The sequence below is a fragment of the Acomys minous genome (genome assembly GCF_964271855.1).
Source record: "Acomys minous genome assembly, chromosome: 17".
Taxonomy (NCBI): Eukaryota; Metazoa; Chordata; class Mammalia; order Rodentia; family Muridae; genus Acomys; species Acomys minous.
In genome coordinates this window covers 51,813,632-51,835,668 of record NC_140500.1, presented here as the reverse complement: position 1 = coordinate 51,835,668, position 22,037 = coordinate 51,813,632, and the positions used below count along the sequence as shown (strand labels likewise).

The 22,037-nt window shown below is 43.7% G+C and overlaps 1 protein-coding gene across 1 annotated transcript in view; it reads right to left on the bottom strand.

The window, feature by feature from the left end:
- Window positions 1–22,037, bottom strand: part of RBSN (rabenosyn, RAB effector) — a 32,102-nt gene that overhangs the window by 3,853 nt on the left and 6,212 nt on the right. Inside the window, exons 3-11 of the mRNA XM_084766480.1 lie at window positions 18,348–18,488; window positions 12,129–12,229; window positions 11,202–11,247; window positions 10,941–11,102; window positions 8,309–8,550; window positions 6,836–6,906; window positions 3,203–3,289; window positions 2,371–2,473; window positions 533–637 (exon numbers count right to left, since the gene is read on the bottom strand). Coding sequence (XP_084622606.1) covers window positions 533–637; window positions 2,371–2,473; window positions 3,203–3,289; window positions 6,836–6,906; window positions 8,309–8,550; window positions 10,941–11,102; window positions 11,202–11,247; window positions 12,129–12,229; window positions 18,348–18,488 — 1,058 coding nt within the window. The remainder of the gene's footprint in view (window positions 1–532; window positions 638–2,370; window positions 2,474–3,202; window positions 3,290–6,835; window positions 6,907–8,308; window positions 8,551–10,940; window positions 11,103–11,201; window positions 11,248–12,128; window positions 12,230–18,347; window positions 18,489–22,037) is intronic.

Sequence of the window (22,037 nt, the reverse complement as noted above, 5' to 3'; positions counted from 1 at the left end):
AGACTGTCACCCTTACCTGCATAAGGTTAGAATTTCAGACAAGAATAAAATACACATTGTTTTCTGTTTTCATTTTGGGTTTTGTGGTGCTGGAAATAGAACACAGAGTCTCAATCATGCTAAACAAGTATTCTATCACTGAACTATAAAATAGCACCCTCATTTTCTTGTGAAAGATACAGCCTCACTATGTAGCACATGCTGGTCTGGAACTAAAATCCTCTTGTCTCAGCCTCTCGAGGGCTGGGATACAGGCGGGCATGTACCACTGTACCTACTGTGTTTAACAGTGCACATTCCAAGGTTTTCTCCTGGAAGGGACTGCAAGCCTACCAGAGGGAAAATTGTCAATCCCTGTCGTGGTCTGGACAGGAAATCATCAGTAGAAATAATAACAAAACTAGGACCCAGTGAGAAAATAACATTTTTCTAAGGCCATAACAGAAGTCAGCTTGAGAAGAGACTCAGAAGCAGAGGGGTGGGGTGTGATAGCAGGGAGGCAAAAGTCACTGGGTGCCTGGGCCCCATGCACCTGTCTCTCCATGGTCCTCTTCTGTTCCAGGTCCTGCTTCCTTTTCTTTTTCAATTCTTCAAACTGTTCTTTGGTTGGCAATGACATCAAACCCAGTAACTTTTCCTATATAAGAGTAACGGACAACTTTACACTTAAGTTTTTTTGGGGGTGGGGAGAGACACGGACTGGGATTTAAGCTCTATACACTTAGGGTAAGCCACTCCATCCACTGACAGGAAGGACATGTTTATTGGTGGTCACTTTTCAGATGGACCTGCTTTTTCCTTATGAGTTGGTCCCATCAGATCTCCAGGTGTCCCTCAGGCGTGTACCAGCTTCTCCCCGAGGCTGTGCTCTGACCCCATCCACCATATCTACCAGACCCCAGCACTCCCTGGCACCCTTTTTGCTTAATTACCACCTTCAGATCTCTCCCTAGAACTTCTCTAACACACTACATGTTTTAGGAATTTGTTGTCTTCCCCTTGCTATGGAGCCACATTCCACCAATGGAAATATTCCCTCCTGGAGAGAAGATGGAGCCTTAAAAGTCTTGAAACTTCAAGAAACTGACAAGACTCAAGAAACTAATGAACCTTCTAAGACTCCCGGCCATTCTAAGATGACATGAGCAGGATACAAGTACTAGGGGGGAGGAGTCACCTAGCAGCCAAGTTACCCAGGAAAGCCTACAATGCAGGGGATATCAGAGACAGAAAAACGCAACTCAGATATAGTCACCTCCATTTAGTCTGCTGTCCTTGAACCATTAGTCAATGACCCAGAAAGAGTCTCTGAGTAGGAAACATTACTTTACCACTAATAGCAGAAACTTAGAATCCATCAGCTCTCCAATAAAATGGAATAGTCCAAACAAAGCATGGACAACTCAGTGATTAAAACAAGACACAAATTTGCAGGTGTGTTTGTGAGGGCTGATCTTCACACCTCACCCATAAGAGTCTTTCCAGAAAAGTTTGAGGTGGGAAGACCCACTCTGGTAAGGATGGGCCTGAGTGAGTTCCTGGACTGAATAAAAGGAAAAAGCTCTCTCTGCTTCTTAACTGTAGATACACATGACCAGTTGCCTCAAGCATGACCACTCCACCATGACAGACTTCAAACTGTGGCCCAAATAAAGTCTTCCTTAAGTTTATCAAGTATTTTATCATAACAATGATATATGAACTAATGATAAATATTGCACATAAAAATATAGAGAAAAAGATATTAAGAAAGAAAACATGCCAGAATGAAGAACAAGTGTATTGGAGACATAGGATTAGAAGCTATTTTAAACATAAGACCTAGAGCTGCAGAGATGGCTCAGGAGTAAAAAGGACCTGAATTCAGTTCCCAGCTCCCACATTAGGTGGCTCACAATTGTCTGAAACTTCAGATCCAATGCCCTTTTTGGATTCTGCATTCACATGTGCATCAACCTACCTGTAGACACACATATACACAATCTAAAAGAAAATCTAAAAAAAAAAACAAAACAACACTAGAGCTAGACACACACACACACACACACACACACAAACACACACACACACACACACACACACACAAATAAATAATAAAAGACATGAAGCAGGAGGAGACTAGCTGGGAAGAAGGAGTAAGCGGAAATGGAGGGGGTAAGGGTGGATAATGGGAGTGAATATGACCACAATAATTTGTATGCATGTTATGAAGCTGTCAAAATGTTTAATAATTTTTAAAAACTGTCTTTACTTTTACCTAGGTTTTAGACTTTTCTCCAAATGTGGCAATTATAATTTTAAGAAATAAAAAATGTATTAACATAAAACAAGAAGAAGCCACACACTTATGTCACCCCCGCATGGTTTTACCTGCACAAATAGTGTAGCTGAGTATCTGATCATTCTCTGTAGCCGCAAAGTGTTTGGATGTGGTGAAGGGTCTTGGTTCAAGCCCAAGGTTAAGATCTTCTTACTATATTGGAACAAAGGCATCAGTGTCATGAGTGCTGCCAGGCTCAGAAACAAGAGTGAGGTCTCTGGAGCTGCCAGGCTTTCATACCATGAGGATAGGGAACAACCTGGAAGAAACTGAAGTGCCCCCTCATGGCAAGGCCCATTCCTTAGCCTCTGATTACTCTAACAGAGCACAGGTTAGTACTTGGTCACAGAAGGGGCCACACAGGAAAGCCTGGCTTCGCAGGTGAGCACAAGGTGTGGCAGCAAAACCCATACCTCCGTGCCTTGCTGTCACTGCCTTAAATGTTCAAGAGGTCAGCCATGCAAAGAACCTGGGATCCTATCAAAGTTCCTCTTCTATGAAATGGAGGTGCTAATCCTAACCTGTTCCATGAGCACAGGCAATCTAGTAATTAAGGATACAGCAGCTAGCTCCTATTTCTTTATTACTAATAATCTTCAGACATCTTTTTCTTTGGTCCCCTGTGTGCTAGGGACAGGGCCTTGTACATGCTAGGAAAGTACTCTATCACTCACCAACATCCAAGCCCTAAGCACTCCAAATCCTTAACCAGAAGTTAGACTTATAGTAGATAGCAAAGCAGGCACCTTCCCTCCTCCAATGTTGCCACTGTCACTGGGACTCTACATAAGCCCAGATCTACTCTCCACTTCTCATTGTTTCATCAAAGCACCATCTCCTTCCCATTAGCCAACAGCAAACACATGAACTAGCAAACTTTACCTTAAGGCGTCTATTAGCTCGTATACTTTCTGCACTTCTACTCGAAGGTCATTGGCATGCTCCAGACTGTAGGTTGTCTCCCCAGCACTAAGGAAAAATCATAAGTGCTTGACTGAAGTTTCATTATGCTAACTGGAAAGCACAGTGTTTACAGCCTCAGAAACAGGTAGTTAACTCTATGGCATTTTAGACTCATTGAGGCAATGCAGTAATTTCACTGGGATGCAGTAATCAAGCAGAAACCATTTGGCTGTGCAGACACGTCAGGGACAGACTACTGCCCAGGCCTCTGAGGACCACCTTTTATTTTTTTAAGATTTATTTTACTATTTTTATGTATGTGTATGGGTGTGGGTGTAGATGCCTGTGGAAGCCAGGAGAGTCAAATCCCCTAGAGCTGGAGTTACAGGAGTTTGTGAGGTTATGAGCCATCTGACATAGGTGCTGGGAACCCAACTCCAATGCTCAGGAAAAGCAATACATGTTTTTAACTGCTGAGTCATTTCTCCAGCCCCCAACAAAACAAATGCAGCTGAATTCACTCTGACTCACATTTTCTGAGTGATCTCTATAGAATATATAGTAACTTAATAAATGAAACTATACAGGAACCAGAAGTAATGTGGCTTTTCATACTCAGCTACTGCTTAAGAACAGTAACTACGCAGTGAATAGGAGTCCCCTGAGCTATGTCAACTGCCCCACACTCTGCCTCCCCCGACACACACAACTGGCCCACACTGCCTCTCACACATACACACACAACTGTCCCACACTCCATCTCACATACACAACTGCCCCACACTCTACCTCACACACACACACAACTGCCCCACACTGTACCTCAAACACACACACAACTGCCCCACACTCTACCTCACACACACACACAACTGCCCCACACTCCATTGGCCCCCACAACTCTATCTCCCCCCCCACACACAACTGCCCAACACTCTACTTCTCACACACACACACACACACACACACACACACACACACACACACTGTCCCACACTCTGCATCTCATACAAACTGCCCCATACTCTACCTCCCCCACCCCACAAATGCCCCATAATCTGCCTCTCACACACACAACTTACCCCCCACACAACTGCTCCACACTCTGCCTCTCACACACAACTGTCTCACATTCTGCCTCTCACACACAACTGCTCCACACTGACTCCACAAACAACTTCTGATACAGGAGAGAAGTACCCAGACTCCAAGTCTGACCAAATGTGACTAACTGGTCAAGGTGAAGAGGAGCTATCAGAAAAGACCAGAAGCAGCTTACTCTGAGGACAGCAGCAGCATCTTTTGCTATTATAGTTATTCATTTGCAAGCTTACAGAACCTCAAGTGCCATAATTATGGCTTTTGTTTTCTATATTCTTGTTGAACTTTTGGACCACAAGAACAGCTCAGCAGCTTTCTCAGCTGTAACCAGTCTTACCACCAGCTAGGTACACTCAACTCTTTATGGGAAGCAGCTGCAATTTACATTAAGGAAGCACTACCAGATGCATAAAACAGTTCTGGCTAGAAAAAAAAATATGGGAGTATTCTATCATAAGGGGATTCAATATAGTGGTATCACCCTCTTTCATTGCAAAATTTACATCAAATAGGAGATTGGAATTAGAAAACAGGCTCTGTTAGTCAGGCAATGGTGACACACACCTTTAATCCCCAAACTCAGGAGGCACAAGCAAGCCAATCTCTATGTTCAAGGCCAGCCTTGTCTACAGAGCAAGTTCCTGGGCAGCCAGGACTACACAGAGAAACCCTGTCTTGAAGGAAAAAAAAAGAAGAGGAGAGGATGAGAGAGAGCAGCAGGCTTTGTCTGGTTTGGATTTTTTCCCCCTTTTTAAGTGGAACCTTGCTTGCTATGCTAAACTCTTCGGCTCCAGGGATCCTGTCTCAGCCTCCTAAGCAGCTAGGACTAAGGTGTCTTCGTGTCTCATAAAAACTCAAAAAGTTATCTGAGGCCTGAATCCCTTTCATGGTCTCCATAACACCAGTTTTACTCCCTCAGAGCACTGCCATGGCTGGAGTCAGCCTGCTCAACACGTGCTTCCTTGATGATGGTCCATGAGATAGGCACCACTGTCTCTGTTTAATGTCTCAGTCATAGAATAGGAGAACAGTGTTTGGTACAGAACTATTGCTCATGAAGCATCCGCTCAGTGAATAAATGACATGACATAAAACCCAGGAAAGCTAGTCTCTGGAAGTTAACCATTTGGAAATGTGCTCAGGATTGGCTGTCCCCAATGACCAGGGGAAAATCACAGAATGTAGAGGCAGCACTACCCATGGATGCATGAGCTTGCACTCATACACAAGAGCACACACACATCATACACACATGTACCACACACACTAAACAAATATATGAGAAGCAGGTAGCCACAAGTGCTAGCCAGGCTGTGAAGAAACAAATTATAAAATGCCAGAGGGAAGATAATACCCACACAGTTCTTTAGAATAATAATTTTGAAGTTCCTCTAAAGAGCTACCATAAAGCCCAACATAAGTTATACTCCTATACACACACACACACACACTTATAAAAGTGCACTTTTCCTGGCCAGGCACATTGACATATGCCTGTAGTCTCAGGACTTGGAGGTGAAGACAGGAAGATCAGAAGTTCAAAGCCAGTTTCAGCTACAGAGTGAGTTTGAGACCAGCCTAGACTACATGAGAACTTATCTCAAAAACAAAAAGAAAAAAAGTGTGTTATCCACAAAGTTAAAAGTACAGAGGGAACCCAAATAAACATCAATTGACAAATTAATAAACAAATCTATCTTAATACAAGGGCAGTAATACAGTGCATGCTACAACATGGGTGAATGTTGAAAACACTGATGTACATAAAAGCATCCAGACATGAAAGGCCATACAATTCCATTTATATGAAATGTCACATACAGACAAATCCAGAGAGATCAGTGATTGCTAGGAAGAGGGCAGGTTGCTTACAGGTTACTTGCCAGAGTGATAAAAATGTTTGGAATTAAGATGGTAGTGACAATTGAACAATCTTGTGACTACACTATCATAAATATCACTGAACTGCACACTGAAAAGTATATGAACCACATCTTAATTTTAGAAAAGAAACCCAAGATAGGCTACATTTGCCCAGTGCCACTGTGTACCTATCTGTACTCAAGTGGAAAACCTGTTGTAACCCTGACATTATAATACACTGTTAAGAGGCCCTGTGCAAGCTGGGCACCTGGTAGGCTGCCCCTCCTCACCTGCTTCTAAGTACTACACTGAGCAGTGGCACTTCCGGTCTGAGGCCCTTGCCAAATCCACTTCATCAGAATGGCCCTGACACCTGAACATGGTTATGTGTATTTACAAAAATCATGCAACAATAACATGTGTTCACTGATGTGCAAACATGAAAAGTCAGAGCTAATTTCTAATTTTTTTGGCAGGGGTGTATCCAGTGATAGAGCATGTGCTAAGCATGTACAAAGCTAGGTTCCATTCTTAATACCAAAGAGGTTAACACCAAAATCTATCTCCATTTTTAGCTAATGAAGAATCAGCCTTACCAGCCAGAGCATAGTCACCATTGATTCAGAAAAAGAGAGGGGAGTGGCTTACTTTAACGATGCTGCCATCTTGATGTATTCTGGAGCTTTCTGGTCAACTTTCTCCATGCAAAGTCGCAGTTTCTAAGAACAAAAGAGAAGAGATGAGTGCTGCCCTGAAGACAGAAACTCTGACCGATAAGCCAAGCTACACCAGAGACAAATGTGAAAGGCTCCTTTTTAAAAATGCTTGTTTTTGTTTTGTTTTATTTTGCTTTTTACTCTCTTATTGTAAGTTTCCTTATGAATAGAACACAGGGTGAACGTTCTGACCGGATGTTTTTTGAAAGGCAGCCTTTCAAAGCACAATGTGTCTAGACAGGGAAGAGGAATCAGCCACTGCTCTCTGCCAGGTGATGTCAGCCAACAGCAAGATACAAGCACATGGCACTTCCAGGGCTCTCCTCAAAACAGTAGGTCAATACACATAGCGACTAGTAACAAAAAAGAGAACCAGGTCATGAACTCCACACAGGTTGGAGGAGAGCTACCGCTGCAGCTCAACACTGGCTGGACACCACCTCTGGTAGTGCCAATATTTATATGGTGGAACAGAAGCAGCTATCATGATATGTGGAGTGTCGAGTAGCCATTCAGTGCTCACTGAGAAAACACATTTGTCCTTGGCTCAGAGTTTTGCTCAAGTAGCTTCCTCTGCCCAGGCTGATTCCCTACTCTAGTGTCCTTTACTTCCCCACCTGTCTCCCAGACTAGTTCTCCTCAGCCCACACATCTCACCTGGTCATTACGAGGCTGACCTAGCTTCATTCCCAGGAGGTCCCCCCTCTTGTTTGTTTATTTTTGTGTTTTAGATAGGGTCTACTATGTAGCTCTGGCTGGCCTGGGGCTTGATATGTAAACCAGGCTGCCTTCAAAACTCAAGAGATCCACCAGCCTCTGCCTCCTATGTGCTGGAATTAAAGGGGTACCACCACGCCCAGCCCAGATGTTCTTTGCATACTCTATTTCCTCTTGCCTGACTGATTTTAGATGTGTACTGGAAACGGAACCTACAGCAAGAGGTCTACCACAGAGCCACACCCTTTCTCTTACTCTCCATGTGCCTCTGCGTATGTGCTCTGGGATCACTGGAGGCAACGGAGACTCAATGACAGGCAAAAGCATACAAGCCCTGGACATTCATAACAAGCTCCAACTGATGAAGACTGAAACTCCCAAGAGGGTTTCCCAGGACCTTTGCAGCCCATGGTTTACTACATGTCCAGCTTCTGTCTTCCCCACAGAACCTGGCCAATGCCAGGACAACTTCCCACTTGACTTGGGCCTCCTTCCTTTCAAGTGGTTAAGGGAAGGTAGGAAAACAAGTTTGTTAGTACACACCCAGGATCACTCTGTGACTCACTCAGGGCCCTAATTGGGAAATCACACCATGGCCCTTGGGCAGGAACAAAAAGTGATTAGAGGGAACAACTTCCCAGACCACTCTCAATAAGGCAAGCAGCCGAATCTCCCTGGCATGCGTCACCTCGTAGAGCTTCACGATGTCAGGCGTGTGCTCCTTCTCGTCCATCTGCTGCTCTCTCTTGAGCAGCGTGTCCTTGCAGTGTGTGCAGCAGCGGATGCGGTCATCATCCTTCTCGTCCAGGACTGAGCTGACACTGCTCATGCTACTGATGCTGCCCCGGCGGGAGCCGTGGACACTGTTAGGTGACTGGCTGGGGCTGGTGTGGGTGCTCAGGGAGTCCTTGCTGGCACTGGTGAGCTTATCTACAAACCACAACAGACAGGCAGCAGTGACCCCTCAGCAGCCACTTAGCCCACCACCTGCAACTTCAGCACTCAGGCCACAAAGAGCACGATTCACTTCTGGACAAGACCCACCTACTCCTCTGCTGTCAGGGGTCAGACTCTAGTGGGGAAAGAATGTTGCTGCCGAGCAGATCAGGTCCAGACAGCCTGCGGTAACCTATCACTGGGGCTCAGAAGCCGAATCCTACCCTGGCCACCCCACACCCACTTCTTCTGTTTGCTCCATGTCTCCACTCAATTCCTGCTCTCCAGAGTCTTTCCTCTGCAGAGGATTCCTACCAGTCCCTAACATCTGGCTCTCACCCTTTCCATGCTCAGCTCAGACGCATACCCTCTAGGAAGCCTTTCCAGGTTCCCACAAGCAAAGATCATTTCTTCAGATCATTTGCCATTACCCATTTAGAGCACATTCCTTTTTCTTTTTTCTTATTTTGGTTTTTCAAGACAGGATTTCTCTGTGTAGCCCTGGCTGTCCTGGACTCGCTTTGTAGACCAGGCTGGCCTTGAACTCACAGCGATCCGCCTGCCTCTGCTTCTCGAGTGCTGGGATTAAAGGCACACATTCCTTTTTCTCCCAGTCCAACACCTCTATGTACAAAGCTACCCAGGAATCTGCAACTGTTAGGTAGAAGCTGTGTCTTGCACTCATAGCCTTTAGCACAGCCGTCAATGCTACTTGACAGCATCTGCCCAGGAGCAGAAAGGTAAAGTGTCCTGAAAGGAGGTAGATCTCAGGGAGAAAAGAAAGCATCAGGGTGAAGTAAGCAGACACAAGAACAAGGCAGAGAAAAAGTGACTTTGCCCCTATGTTGTCCACAGGCCCCATAGCCGAGTGTGTACAAATAATAGAACTCTTTGGTGTTGCTAATCTGTGCTGGGATGGAACTCAGAGCCTACTAGGCAGGTGCTCTCTCATTGAGCTGCACCCCAGCCTTCCTTCAGCGTGTCTAAGCAGCTGATTCACAAGGCACTGGAGCATCTGGTCCAGCTGTACTTTACAGCCTTGCTCTCTAGGTCTCACCCACGCCCTGCACCCTCACCCAGCAAGTTTCCCTCCTTACTACTCAGCTCCCTGGGACTGAGTGACAGGGTTTCTTTATGTTCTTTACTGCCTAGAATGTCATTCCTCTCCACCTCCCTTACAATCCCATTCTCTTTCAAGGTACTTCTCTGACATCACTTGTAGACCCCACACATCCACGCTTCCTTTCACTGGAGCATCCATGGCACTTAGTATTTCCCATGTGACACTAGTATTTCTATATGACACTGAGATGTTTGAAGTTTCTATAAGGAGGCCCACTGCTTGCTTTTCAAATCCTCTTCCCAAAAGCCTCACTTGTACTTCTAGGCAAAGCTCTCCTTTATGAAGCAGTTGTGTGTGAGTATCTCTCTTGTTAGCTACTAAGTCCCTGGGGGAAAGAGGCGACGCCTTACAGACCAGAAATGTCCAAATAACTACTTGTAAGCCAACCTAGTCTCCACTCTGTTTTTGCATAGCTCTTCAACTGAGTATATTTTTTATTCCTTTTTACTTTTGTTCTGAGACAGGACACTCTGCATCCCAGATGCAAACTTAGGATAGTTCTCCAGCCTCAGCATCCCATGTGCTAAGGCAGGAGCCACTACCCCAGGCTTGTTTACATTTGCTTGTTTAGTTTTCCTTTGAGACCAAGCTTCAGGATGTAGCCCAGGCTAATTTAACCTTTCTGGGACCATGCAATTCTGCCTCCCAAGTGTGTACCCACCCAGATAGTTTTTAAGAAGTTGTTCCTTTTTTTAACTAAGAAGAAAGAGAAGAGCCCATGCAAGCCCCCACCAAACCTAAAATAGTTACTATCTGATCTTTTATTTTAAAAAATCTCAGGGTCAGGCAGTGGTGGTGCACACCTTTAATCCCAACATTTGAGAGGAGAGAAAGGCGAATCTCTGAGTCTGAGGATAGCCTGGTCTATAGAGCCAGTCCAGGAAACCCTGTCTTGAAAGATAAAAATAAAAACTCAGGGCTGGAGAGATGGATCATCAGTTAAGTGTGCTTGCTGGTCTTGCAGAGGACCCAGGTTCAGTTCCCAGAACCCATATAGTGGCTTACAACCGTCTGTAACTCCAGTTCCAGAGGATTCAACACCCTTTTCTGAAAAAAAGAAAAAAAGCTCACCAGCCTGTTTCAGGCCACTATATCCTTGGCCCTAGCATAGTGTCTAGCGTGTAGTGGGCTTCATAAACTCAACAAGTGGACAAAGGAAAATTCTGTGGGCCATTAATTAAACAAGTGCTCCCAAGGGCCTAGGTACACTCACTAGCTCCCAAAAAGATCAGGGCCCAGAGTCCACAGCCACATCACCTACTTGCCAAGGGCAGGCCAATGAGCTCCATACATTTCTTGCACATGATAGACCCACAGAGGCGGCAGTGGTGACGTCGGTTCCGGATGCTGAACTTATTCCCACAGTCTGGACAGAAAGGAACATCCTGGTCATTGACCCAAGGCACCACGGACTTTTCTATTGCTTTGGAAGAACAAAAGAAAAAAAGCAGCTCAGCATTCTGAAGTTGTTCTCAGGAAGAAAGTCAAAATGCAATGATCATGAGCAAAGGCCTGGACTTACCTCTAATCTTTGAAGTCTCAGTATTTGTTCTGTCAAATGCAGTGAGCTAAACAGGAAAGCACAATGCCAAATGGAGTTACCCAGCTGAGGGACACTCTCCACACCTTGTCACTCAAACTCAGCAGGCAATGCATGCTTGTACTTCTCAAGGCTCACTGGTCAACCCCAACCCAAGTAATACAAACAACTGCACAAAGGACATGTTAGTTTCATATCCAGAGGAACCTCCATACCTATAGCTCACTTCTAATCTCTTGTCATTTACCAGTTTCACCAATAACTAGGTAAACAGGGTTGGTATAGGAACTACTGAAAGCAATGTGAACTCCCGACTTTCCAATCGTCCTGGAAAATAAGACTGGCCATATATTTCTGTCCACAAAATCCATATCAAGAATGTTCCTGGTCTGGGTCTTAGTCAGTGGTAGTGTGCTTGCTAGGGCATCACAAAAGTAGTAAAAGGGACTATACCTACAATTGCTACCACATGCCCCACACACAATCCAGATACATCCCAAGCGTATCTAGGGTCAGAATCCAGCTCAATCATGGTAGTGCTACAAGTATACTCTAGCACTACAGGACAGGAAAGGCTACCTAAGATGCCCCTACAACACATGCTAGCCCTAACCTGACTGAGTACTCACTGAGCTGAGCACTTCTTGTGTTCACTATCAAATGATATTACACTCTGTGTCCCACTGAGTGACTACGCCGGACACAGGCAAGTGGAGGTGATAGGCAGAAGAGGAGCTGGGCACACAGCAAGTCTATCAGTGGGAGCCATTCACTTCAGAAGGCCAAGCCTGTCCTCCATGTCCTCTGTAGCTCTCTCAGAATCAGATATACATCACTCACATAACACATGCTACAGAAATTGAGACTTCTACAAAATTTGTACTTGCATACTAAAACTACAAAATTTACCTTTTCCAACCTGATTATTAATTTATTGACTTCAACTACATAGTGGTCAATTCTTGCAGCACGATGTTTTTTGAAGTCAGAAAGATGACTTCTCACAGCACCTAAGGGGAAAGCAAAGATAAATGACTTTTTAATGACTCTGATGGAGCCTCTCTAGATCCTCAATGAATTATTTTTTAATAATTCAGTGTTTTAGGCCTTACAAAAATGTTAATAACTAGGAAGTAGATGGAAGGAATTTCATTACAATGCTAACTCTGGCCCTTGGAGACAACATGAGAGGCCTCAAAGCATAGCAGGTGTGTTCTTATTAGAGTTAGCCTGAGCTCAAATTTCAATTCTGCTACATGCTATGTCACCTTAGACAAGTTACTTGACTACTTTGTGACTTAGCACAATGTAGCTTTTTATTAAAAATAAAAGTAATCCTTTTTCAAAAGCTGGGGTGGGGGTGGGGGATGGCAGTGCATGCCTTTTATCCTAGCACTCAGGAGGCAGAGACAGATCTCTGAGTTTGACGGCAGCCTGACTGGCACAGTGAGTTCCAGGACAGCTAATAGAAATCCTGTCTTGAGGCAGGAGTGGTGGCGCATGTCTTTAATCCCAGCACTCGGGAGGCAGTGCTGGCCTACAAAGTGAGTCCAGGATCACCAAAAGCTACACAGAGAGACCCTGTCTCGAAAACCAAAAAAAAAAAAAAAAAAAAAAAAAAAAAAAAAAAAAAGAGAGAGAGAGAGAGAGAAAGAGAGAAAGAAATCCTGTCTTGAAAAACCAAAATAACCAACAATGATAATCCCTTTTCAAAATGGGGGAGGAGGGGACATGGCAGTAAGTGGTACTTAGGGCCTTAGTACAGTTAAATGGCTACTTCCCTCAGTTTAGGATGTAAGACCCAGCAGAAATGTTCCCAATACAAATGGAACCAGGTAATATCTGACCTCAGTGTATCTGAAACATCTGCTCAGTCTGGTCTGCTCCCAATGGTGCCCTCTGACCTGCCTGCACTTAGTGTTCTTCTCAGTGACTACCTCTACCTCTTACTCACATACTGACCATGGTTAGTATTTGACAAGATACACCTTTTTTAAAAATTGGCAAATAAAAGCTATGTCCCACCCCCTACAAATATGTAGCAGATGTGCAATTTGTTCTTCATGTAGGTCCCCTAACAATTGGAGTGGGGGTTGTCTCTGACTCTGTTGCCTGACTGTAGATCTCTTTCCCACAGCTGGGTTCCCTTGTCTGGCCTCAGTGGGAGAAAATGTGCTTAGTCCTGTTGTAACTTAATGCACCTGAGTGGGCTGGTACCTATGTTGGGTGGGGGTGGGGGGGTTGGAGGAAGAGAATGTGAGGGTGAGACTGGAGGGAGAGGAGGGAGGGGGCTACCATTAGGCTGTAAACTGATTAAATTAATTAATTAATCTAAAAAATTATGGTCAAGTGGTGGTTACACGTGCCTTGAATCCGAGCACTGAGGACATGGAGGCAGGTGGATCTCTGAGTTCCAATCCAGCCTGGTCTGTGGAACACAATTTCCAGGACAGCCAGGTCTACACAGAGAAACCCCAGCTCAAAACAAAATAAAACAAAAGCTGGGTACTGTGGTGCACACCTGTAATCTCAGCACTTAGGGAAGCAGAGGCAGGTAGATCCCTGTGAGTTCAAGGCCAGACTGGTCTACAAAGTGAGTCTAGGACAGTCAGGGCTACACAGAGAAACCCTGTCTCAACAAACAAAACAAAACAAAATAAGTATTATAGCCGAACATGGTTACACATACTTTTAGTCTCAGGACTAGGGATACAGAGTCAAATATGGAATGGCTAAATAAAACATACATTACCGCACTCATTTTTTGTAGCAAGGTCACTTAAATCCTACTCACCTGGCAATTTAAAGAGTGCAGTACATTTTCACATATGATTACCATGGCTATCTTGTACTTGTTTGGAGGCCCTAAGAACTGTCTCCACACTATACTTACTCATTTGTGTCTTTCTTTCCTAATCATACACTAGTATCTAAATTCTAGTCTAGAAGTCTTAGGGGTAATTACAAACAACAATTTCTAAAACTTCCATTCACTTGACCTTCCATAATTTGTAAATCCTTCCATTGTTGAAGTAGACAGGATAACCAAAAAAATACTCTAACTAAGACTATGGCAACTAGGAATAAGCTACTTCCTATCACAAAGTATTAAAATTCACTTGTCTGAAAATTCTCCTTTTGCTTCTAATCAGCTTTCATAACTGCTGATATATGTCTGTAATGGAAGCAGACCTCTGAATCCTGGCCGCTGTAACTCCATTTTGCAGTAAGCCACCGTATGCCTGACTGCAGCAAATCATGCCATCCTTCCTATGGCTGGACACTGCTTGCTGAGACCAGCAGAATCTTATCAGAGCAAGGACACAGAAACTTGGTACCTTATCATTCTAGTTTTGTCTGTGCCTTATGTGGTCTGAGCCTACACCCACCACTACAGCTTTGACACTAGACAGTGCTCTGAGTCCTGCTTTGCATTAACTCTGCTGTAGACTACAAGGCATACAAAACAGGAGCTTGGGGCTGGACAGAAGGTTCAGCACTTTAGAGTACATAGTGATCTTGCAGGACTCAAGTTCAGCATCCAAGTCAGATAGCTCACAAACACTTATAACTCCAGATAATTTGATACCCTCTTCTGGATTCCACAGGCAACCACATACATGTGTGTACACACTCATATACGAACACACACAATTTTTAAAAAGACAGTCTTTAAAAATTAAAAAATAAAACAGTAACAGCCAGGCAGTGGTGGCACACGCCTTTAATCCCAGCATTTGGGAGGCAGAGGCAGGTGGATCGCTGTGAGTTCGAGGTCAACCTGGTCTACAAAGTGAGTCCAGTACAGTCAAGGCTACACAGAGAAACCCTGTCTCGAAAAACCAAAAAATGGAAGAAAAAGAAAAAAAAAAAAAAGAAAAGAAAGAAAAAGAAAAAAGAAATAAAATAAAACAGTATCTTGGTGGGCAGGAGGTTGGGACTTTTTGGTGGTACAGCTGTGAGTCACCCATGTTCTTGTAAATAACACCCAATTAGCTCATTTATATAAAAAAAAACTGGACTGGTAGGAACTTTTCTTTGCTCAGTCTGTATGTACTCTTCCAATTTGAAGTGAGCAGATGTTTCTTCTACAGGTCCCAGGAATGTCATGTAACAACAGCATTATTTGGTTTTTGTTTTAATTTTTGGGTTTTTCCAGACAGGGTTTCTCTGTGTAGCCTTGTCTGTTCTGCAATCACTTTGTAGACCAGGCTGGCTTCCAACTCACAGTGATCTTCCTGCCTCAGCCTTCCCGAGTGCTGGGATTAAAGGTGTGTGCTACCACACCAGGCCCAATAGCATTATCTGTAAAGCCATTTTCTCCTGCAGTGATAAAAGTGTTTGTGGCCACTGACCATAGAGGAATATTGCACAACTGAAGTGTGCATAGAGGAAACAACCATTAGATTTTATTGGATTCATTTCAATAGCCACTTATGGCTAGTGGCTACAGAAGTGGACAGCACAGTTCTAGGATTTAATGCCACCTTCCCCCATGGTATTAATAAAGATGCAACCAGTGACCCTGGTAAGTATACTTAGGGTCTTAGCTCTCGTGTTTTCTCTCTCTTCTCTCTCATTTTTTCTGTTTTTTGTTTTTATGTTTTGTTTTGTTTTTTTCCCAAGACAGGGTTTCTATGTGTAGTCTTGTCTGTCCTGGACTTGCTTTGTAGCCTAGCTTGGCATTGAACTCATAGAGATCCACCTGCCTCTGCCTCCAAAGTGCTGGGATTAAAGGCATACACCACCACACCCAGTTCTTCTATCTTGGTTTTTTGAGATAGGGTTTCTCTGTGTTGCCTTGGCTCACAGAGGTCCACCTGCCTTTGCCTCCCTGAGTACTGGGATTTCAGGAGTGTGCCACTGTGCCTGGCTTACTCATGTATATTTTAGAGGTTAGTTTTCATTAATTTTATTTATATGTACATGTATATGTCTATGCTGCGGGTGTGGGTGTTGTGGCAGTCAGAGTGGGCTATCTCACATAGGTTTTGAATATGGTAGTAAAGTAGACCACTATGAAAGAACCATTACTTATCCACTTCATGGACGGAAAGTACTTTATTGGACTGGGTGTGTAGCTCAGTGCCAGAGCACAGACTCAGCATGGATTAGGCACATAGATGCTCAATAAGCACTTAATGAATAACTAAATGAATTTTCTCACAAAGCTTCTGACTGAGACTCAGTCCCAGAAAACAAAATTAGTGATTATTATTATCCCACAGCTTTATAAACAATGTGTAAAATGAGACACTTTAGTTCAGCATATGTTATATATTTTTATTAACAGCTTTACTGATATGTAATTCCTATATATGTGCCAGGCATGAGAGTTAATCCCAGCTTTGAGAGACAGAGGCAGGCAGAACTCTGTGAGTTCAAGGCCAGCATGTTCTACAAAGGGAGTTCCATGACAGGTTTTCATAGTGAGTTCCAGTCTCAATTAAAAAAAAAAAAAAGTCATTCCAAGTATATTAGTTTAATTTAATGGTTTGAGTTTTGTTGGGAAGTAATGGAAGGAGTTGCTTGGTATATTTACAAGACTAAATCATAAGAAGAAATTTTAGGGGCTGGGAGATGCCTCAGAGGGTAAGAACACTGTCTGCTCTTCCAGAGGTCCTGGATTCAATTCCCAGCAACCACATGGTGGCTCACAACCATCTATAATGAGATATGGTGCCTTCTTCTGGTGTACAGGCATATATGCAGGCAGAACACTATAATAAATAAATCTTTTTAAAAAATAAATTTTAGAGTATTTTTAAAAAATTGAAAGTAGAGTAGAAGCTGGGCACAGTGGCCCACATTTTAATGCCAGGACTCAGGAGGCAGAGACACTAAGTTCTAAGCCAGCCTGATCTACATAGTGAGTTCCAGGACAGCCAGGGCAAGTCCCTGTCTCAAAAACTGAAAACAAAAAAACGAAAATGGAAAAAATTAAAAATAAAAATAAAGTAGAGCTGGGGATGTAGCTCTGTAGCACAGCACTTGCCAAGGCCTCAGGTTCTATTCCCAGCACTTCCAGTTTAAAATATAAATATGCAGATGACGCCATAATTATGTGCATCAAAAAAGCTGCACATGCCTCTCACTTGTCGGGTAACCTAAAAGTAGTCAGGTCTGTCAATGGGGGTCTGTGGCTAAGCTGACATAAGAAACACCGAGTTTAGCAGCTGTTTGATCCTCAGCAGGTTCCTAGAGGAGACAGGGACACCTGAGGAAAGCCACACATACAAAACACTGAACAGTGCTTAACTTAGTAGAAACCTCAACTCACTCCCTTCCATCTTCTCTCCCTACTAGGACGTAGGCCAATAAGACACTTAGCCCTGCAGGTCAGCTCCTAGAACATTACCTAAAACAGTCAAAGTAGGAAGCTGACTTGTATGGGATGGAGAAGGGTGTCCGAGAGGGTGACAGAAGGGGGACGTGATGACCTACCTTGGTTGTCAACTTGACAGTATCTGAATCAACTAAAATCCAAGGGGCTAGGCACTCCTTGTGAGGGATTTTCTTTTCTTTTCTTTTCTTTTTTGGTGTTTCAAAGACAGGGTTTCTCTGTGTAACCCTGCTGTCCTGAAACTTACTCTGTAGACCATGCTGGCCTCAAACTCTCAGAGCTCTGCCTGCTTCTGACTCCCAGAGTCCTGGGATTAAAGGCATGTGCTACCACACCCAGCCTGTGAGGGATTTTCTTAATTAGATTACTTAAAACAAGAAGATCTGTCCTAAACCTGGCCACACCTTCTGGTGGCAGCCCACATAAAAGACAGTGGAAGAAACTTTGCTTTTAGTCTGCTTGCCCTCATTCTCCATGGCAAGCTCATCTATCCTGTTGCTGCAGCCGGTAATAAATCCAAATTCTTGAGGGTTCCAACAGGCTGAAGACCAGCAGCTCTCCAGGAATCCTCCAGGGCATAGCACCAGACTGTGACTACTGAGACTAACAACTACCAGACTCTCAGCCTTTCAGTCTTCAGACAGCCATTTTTGAATTACTAGGACCATATTCTGTTTCTTTAGAGAACCCTAACTAATGTGTGTGTGTGTGTGTGTGTGTGTATGTGTATTCCAAAACAGGATAGATATCCGCTAAGCACTGAATGAATTAATGAGGTTTCTTACCAAGCTCCTGGGGTTCCCACATGTAAGGATCAACCCCTCCATAGCTGAATGATTCATATCCTTGGGTCCCTGGTTCCACTCGATCATCCCCTTCTCGTTTCAACAACTTGTTCTTTGCTTTCCTTGCCTTCTGGACAAGATCTTGAAGAAATAAAATACCACAAATGAGCCCAAGATTATATAAAATAATAATCCTTATTTTCAAATGCACAAGAATATTTGGATCTCAAAAGAAACACAACAGTAAGACAAAGACCTTATAACTAACCCCACAGAAGACAGGACCAGCAGAATGCTGTTCATGTTTCCAACATACAGGCTAAGTTACTGCTTACAGCCAAGTTTAATGGTCCATCTAAACAAAAAGAGCCAAATCAAACTCAATGAGGGAACCAGGATGGTGGATTTTTGTTTGTTTTGAGACAGGGTCTCTCTAGGTAGTGCTGACTATCCTGGAAGTTGCTATATAGACTGTGCTTGCCTTGAATTAGCAGAGCTCTCCCTAACTCTGCCACCCAGGCCTGAGATTAAAGGTATGTGCTATCATGCCTGGCACACCTCTTCACTTTGCAAACAACACTGAACAATGACAAGCAAAAAATCGGTCCATGCCATTTAACCACTTTGGACAATAAGTAGAACTGTCTGGCAGAGTAGATGTACCCCTCCCAAAGGGACCCAGTTAACTACGCCATGCATCTTTGAAAACAAACCAGAAGCTACTACAGTCAATTTTCAACCACCTTTTCCTCTGCCTACTGTAAAAGGGCTTAACTACAGCTGGACCAGGGCCAGAAATAAAACCCACAGACTATTTTTTATATAGCTAGTTGATCTTGTCTGTTTAAAAAACTACCTCCAAGAGCTGGTGTGGTAGTTCTTTTGGTGTAATCCCAGGACTGGGGGAGGCAGAGGCTGAGTGTTGGTTCTTTTGAGGTAGAAATGGAAAAAATAAAAACTGTTGGAGTATGGTCTGGTGCTTTGCTATTTGTTAATTGTTTGCCAGCAGAGATCTTACTGTGTAAGAGCAAACTGCCATGCACTCCAAATACTACTGTTTAATCTTGCCTAGAAATTATTTGTGATTGGCTGATTAAAAAGCTGATACCTACCAGGTGGTGGTGGTGCACGCCTTTAACCCAGCACTCGGGAAGCAGAGGCAGGTGGATCCCTGTGTGTTCGATGCCAGCCTGGTCTACAAAGCGAGTCCAGGACAGCCAAGGCTACAGAGAGAAACCCTGTCTCAAAAAAAAAAAAAAAAAAGCAACCCCCCAAAAAACAACAAACAAACAAACAAAATAAAACAAAAAAACCCTGACACCTGGCCAGGGCAGAAGGAAGGGTCGGAGCAAAGAGGACTTGAGGGTCAGAGAGGATCTTGGGAAGGAGAGGAGGAGGAGGATGCCATGGGATAGGAAGCAGCCATGTAGGCGTAGAGAAGGAACTCTGAAGTTCAATATGAAAGAAATGGCGCAGGTGAACAACCTTAGTAACTATTTTGGGATTACGGATGGGAGCTAGCTAAAACAGAATTTAGAAGCGGATGGCATGGGATGGAGGCTGGGAGATAATGGAAGGTAGCTTAGGAGGTGACATCTGCCGTGCCCCAGGTGAATTAAGCTATTCTAAAATATATCAGTCTATGTCTTTATTGATTGTGAAAGTGGGTAAAATAATACCACCATAATACTTATAAGCCTAATAATAAACATTTCTTAGGCCACACCACTAAACTAACAACAACAAAAAACAGATGGATTTTTTTTCCTTCTGCATGGAAGCCAGAGCCTAACAACTGCTCTATGAGCAAAGCCCTATTCTGCAGAAGGCCCACCATTGAAGATCTTCGTAAGTTTCTTTCCAAGAAACATTTTCATGATGTCTGTATTTCCTAGATTCACATCTCTAACATTCTTTAAACAGTCTTGACATTTTTCCTCTTTTAAGAAGGTTCCTGTAAGAGGCAGGAGAAATGGCTCAGTAGTTAAGAGTATTTGCTGCCCTTTAGAGGAGCTGGGTACAAGTCACAGCATCATTCACATCAAGGCTCACAACTATCTGTAACTCTAGCTCCAAGGCATCCAATGTTCTCTCCTAGCCTCTGTGGGCACCAGGCATACAAGCAGTGCATAGACATACATACAGGCTAAACACCCATATCCATAAAAAAAATTAGCTGGGCAGGTTGGAACATGCTTGTAATCTCAGTACTCTGGGAGGTAGAGAGGCAAGTGGACCTCTGTAAGTTCGATGCCAGCCTGGCTTACAAAGTGAGTCCAGGGAAGCCAAAGCCACATAGAGAAACCCTGTCTTGAAAAACAATAAATAAATAAAGTAATAAAGTAATAAAAACTTAAAAGGTAAAAGATTAGTGTGGAAGTCTGAGGACACCTCTAACCTTTCTACAAACTGGATTAACCAGGCATGTGTATGACTGAGGTCATCAATGCCAAGATACAAAGCTCTCTGAAAACCCTTTGGTTGTCTACAGGAAGTTTAGACAATCTCGTTTGGGGCTTTTTCTTCCCCCTTTTTTTCCCCCTGGAAGTTGCAATATATTCTGTGATCAGAATAGAGGGCTTTTCACTATCAGCAATGCCCTGTAGAAAAAGCTGCACTGGACTTCCATATGGCAGAAGATCTGGGTTCTAGGCCTGTTCCTGCCAATTGCTGGGTGACTTTGGAAACATTACAGGATATCTCTGAACCACGCTTATCTATAAAATGACACCAAGTCTTTTCACGTCCTCTTGATGGGGAGGCCTGGTGGCACTCAGGGGAAGGATAGCAGGCTACCAAGAAGAGACTTGATACCCTATGAGCATATACGGGGGAGGAGGTCCCCCTCAGTCACAGACATAGGGGAGGGGAGTAGGAGAAAAGCAGGAGGGAAGGAGGAATGGGAGGATACAAGGGATGGGATAACAATTGAGACGTAATACAAATAAATTAATAAAATATTTTTTAAAAATGACACCAAGCGCTCTCCAGCAGGATTCCCGGGAGAGTCAAGTGACATGACAAAGCATATGAAAGAAACTGCAAACATTCATTACAAAGCACCACCCTTTCCTGTACTCGCCTTAGCGGTTCTTGGTTCTGCTTCAGTGATTTCCTGGACGATTACAGCCCTGAGGATTCTGAAAACATCTGATTTCATCGTGTTTTTCTTTTTGTATGAAAGTTTTACTATGTTGATATTCCCAACACTTGTTTCTTTTCTTTTCCTTTTTTCTTTTTGGTTTCTCAAGACAGGACCTTTTCTGTGTAGCCTTGGCTGTCCTGGAACTCACTCTGTAGACCAGGGTGGCTTTGAACTCAGAAATCTGCATGCCTCTGCCCTAGTGCTGGGATTAAAGGCATGCGCCACCACTGCCCATCCAGCTCCTTTTTTTTTTTTAATAAAGGAAAAATGGAGACTGGAAATCAAAGGACAAGTATTTGATAAGGAGCATGTGAATCATGTGTCTAGAGAACAAAGTCCACTAGAAATGACATCTAGTGGTCACAGATTATATATAAAAACAGTGTCCACACTCTGTGACTCTTGTGGCCTCCAGAAATACTGCCAAGTGGAAGAGGCAACTTAGTTCACCCAGGAAGTGAGAGATGTGACTTAACTTACTAGGGAAGAGAGCTCCAGAAGAGCAGCAGCTTATTTGGAGGTTAGAACATTAGGTACAGTCAAAA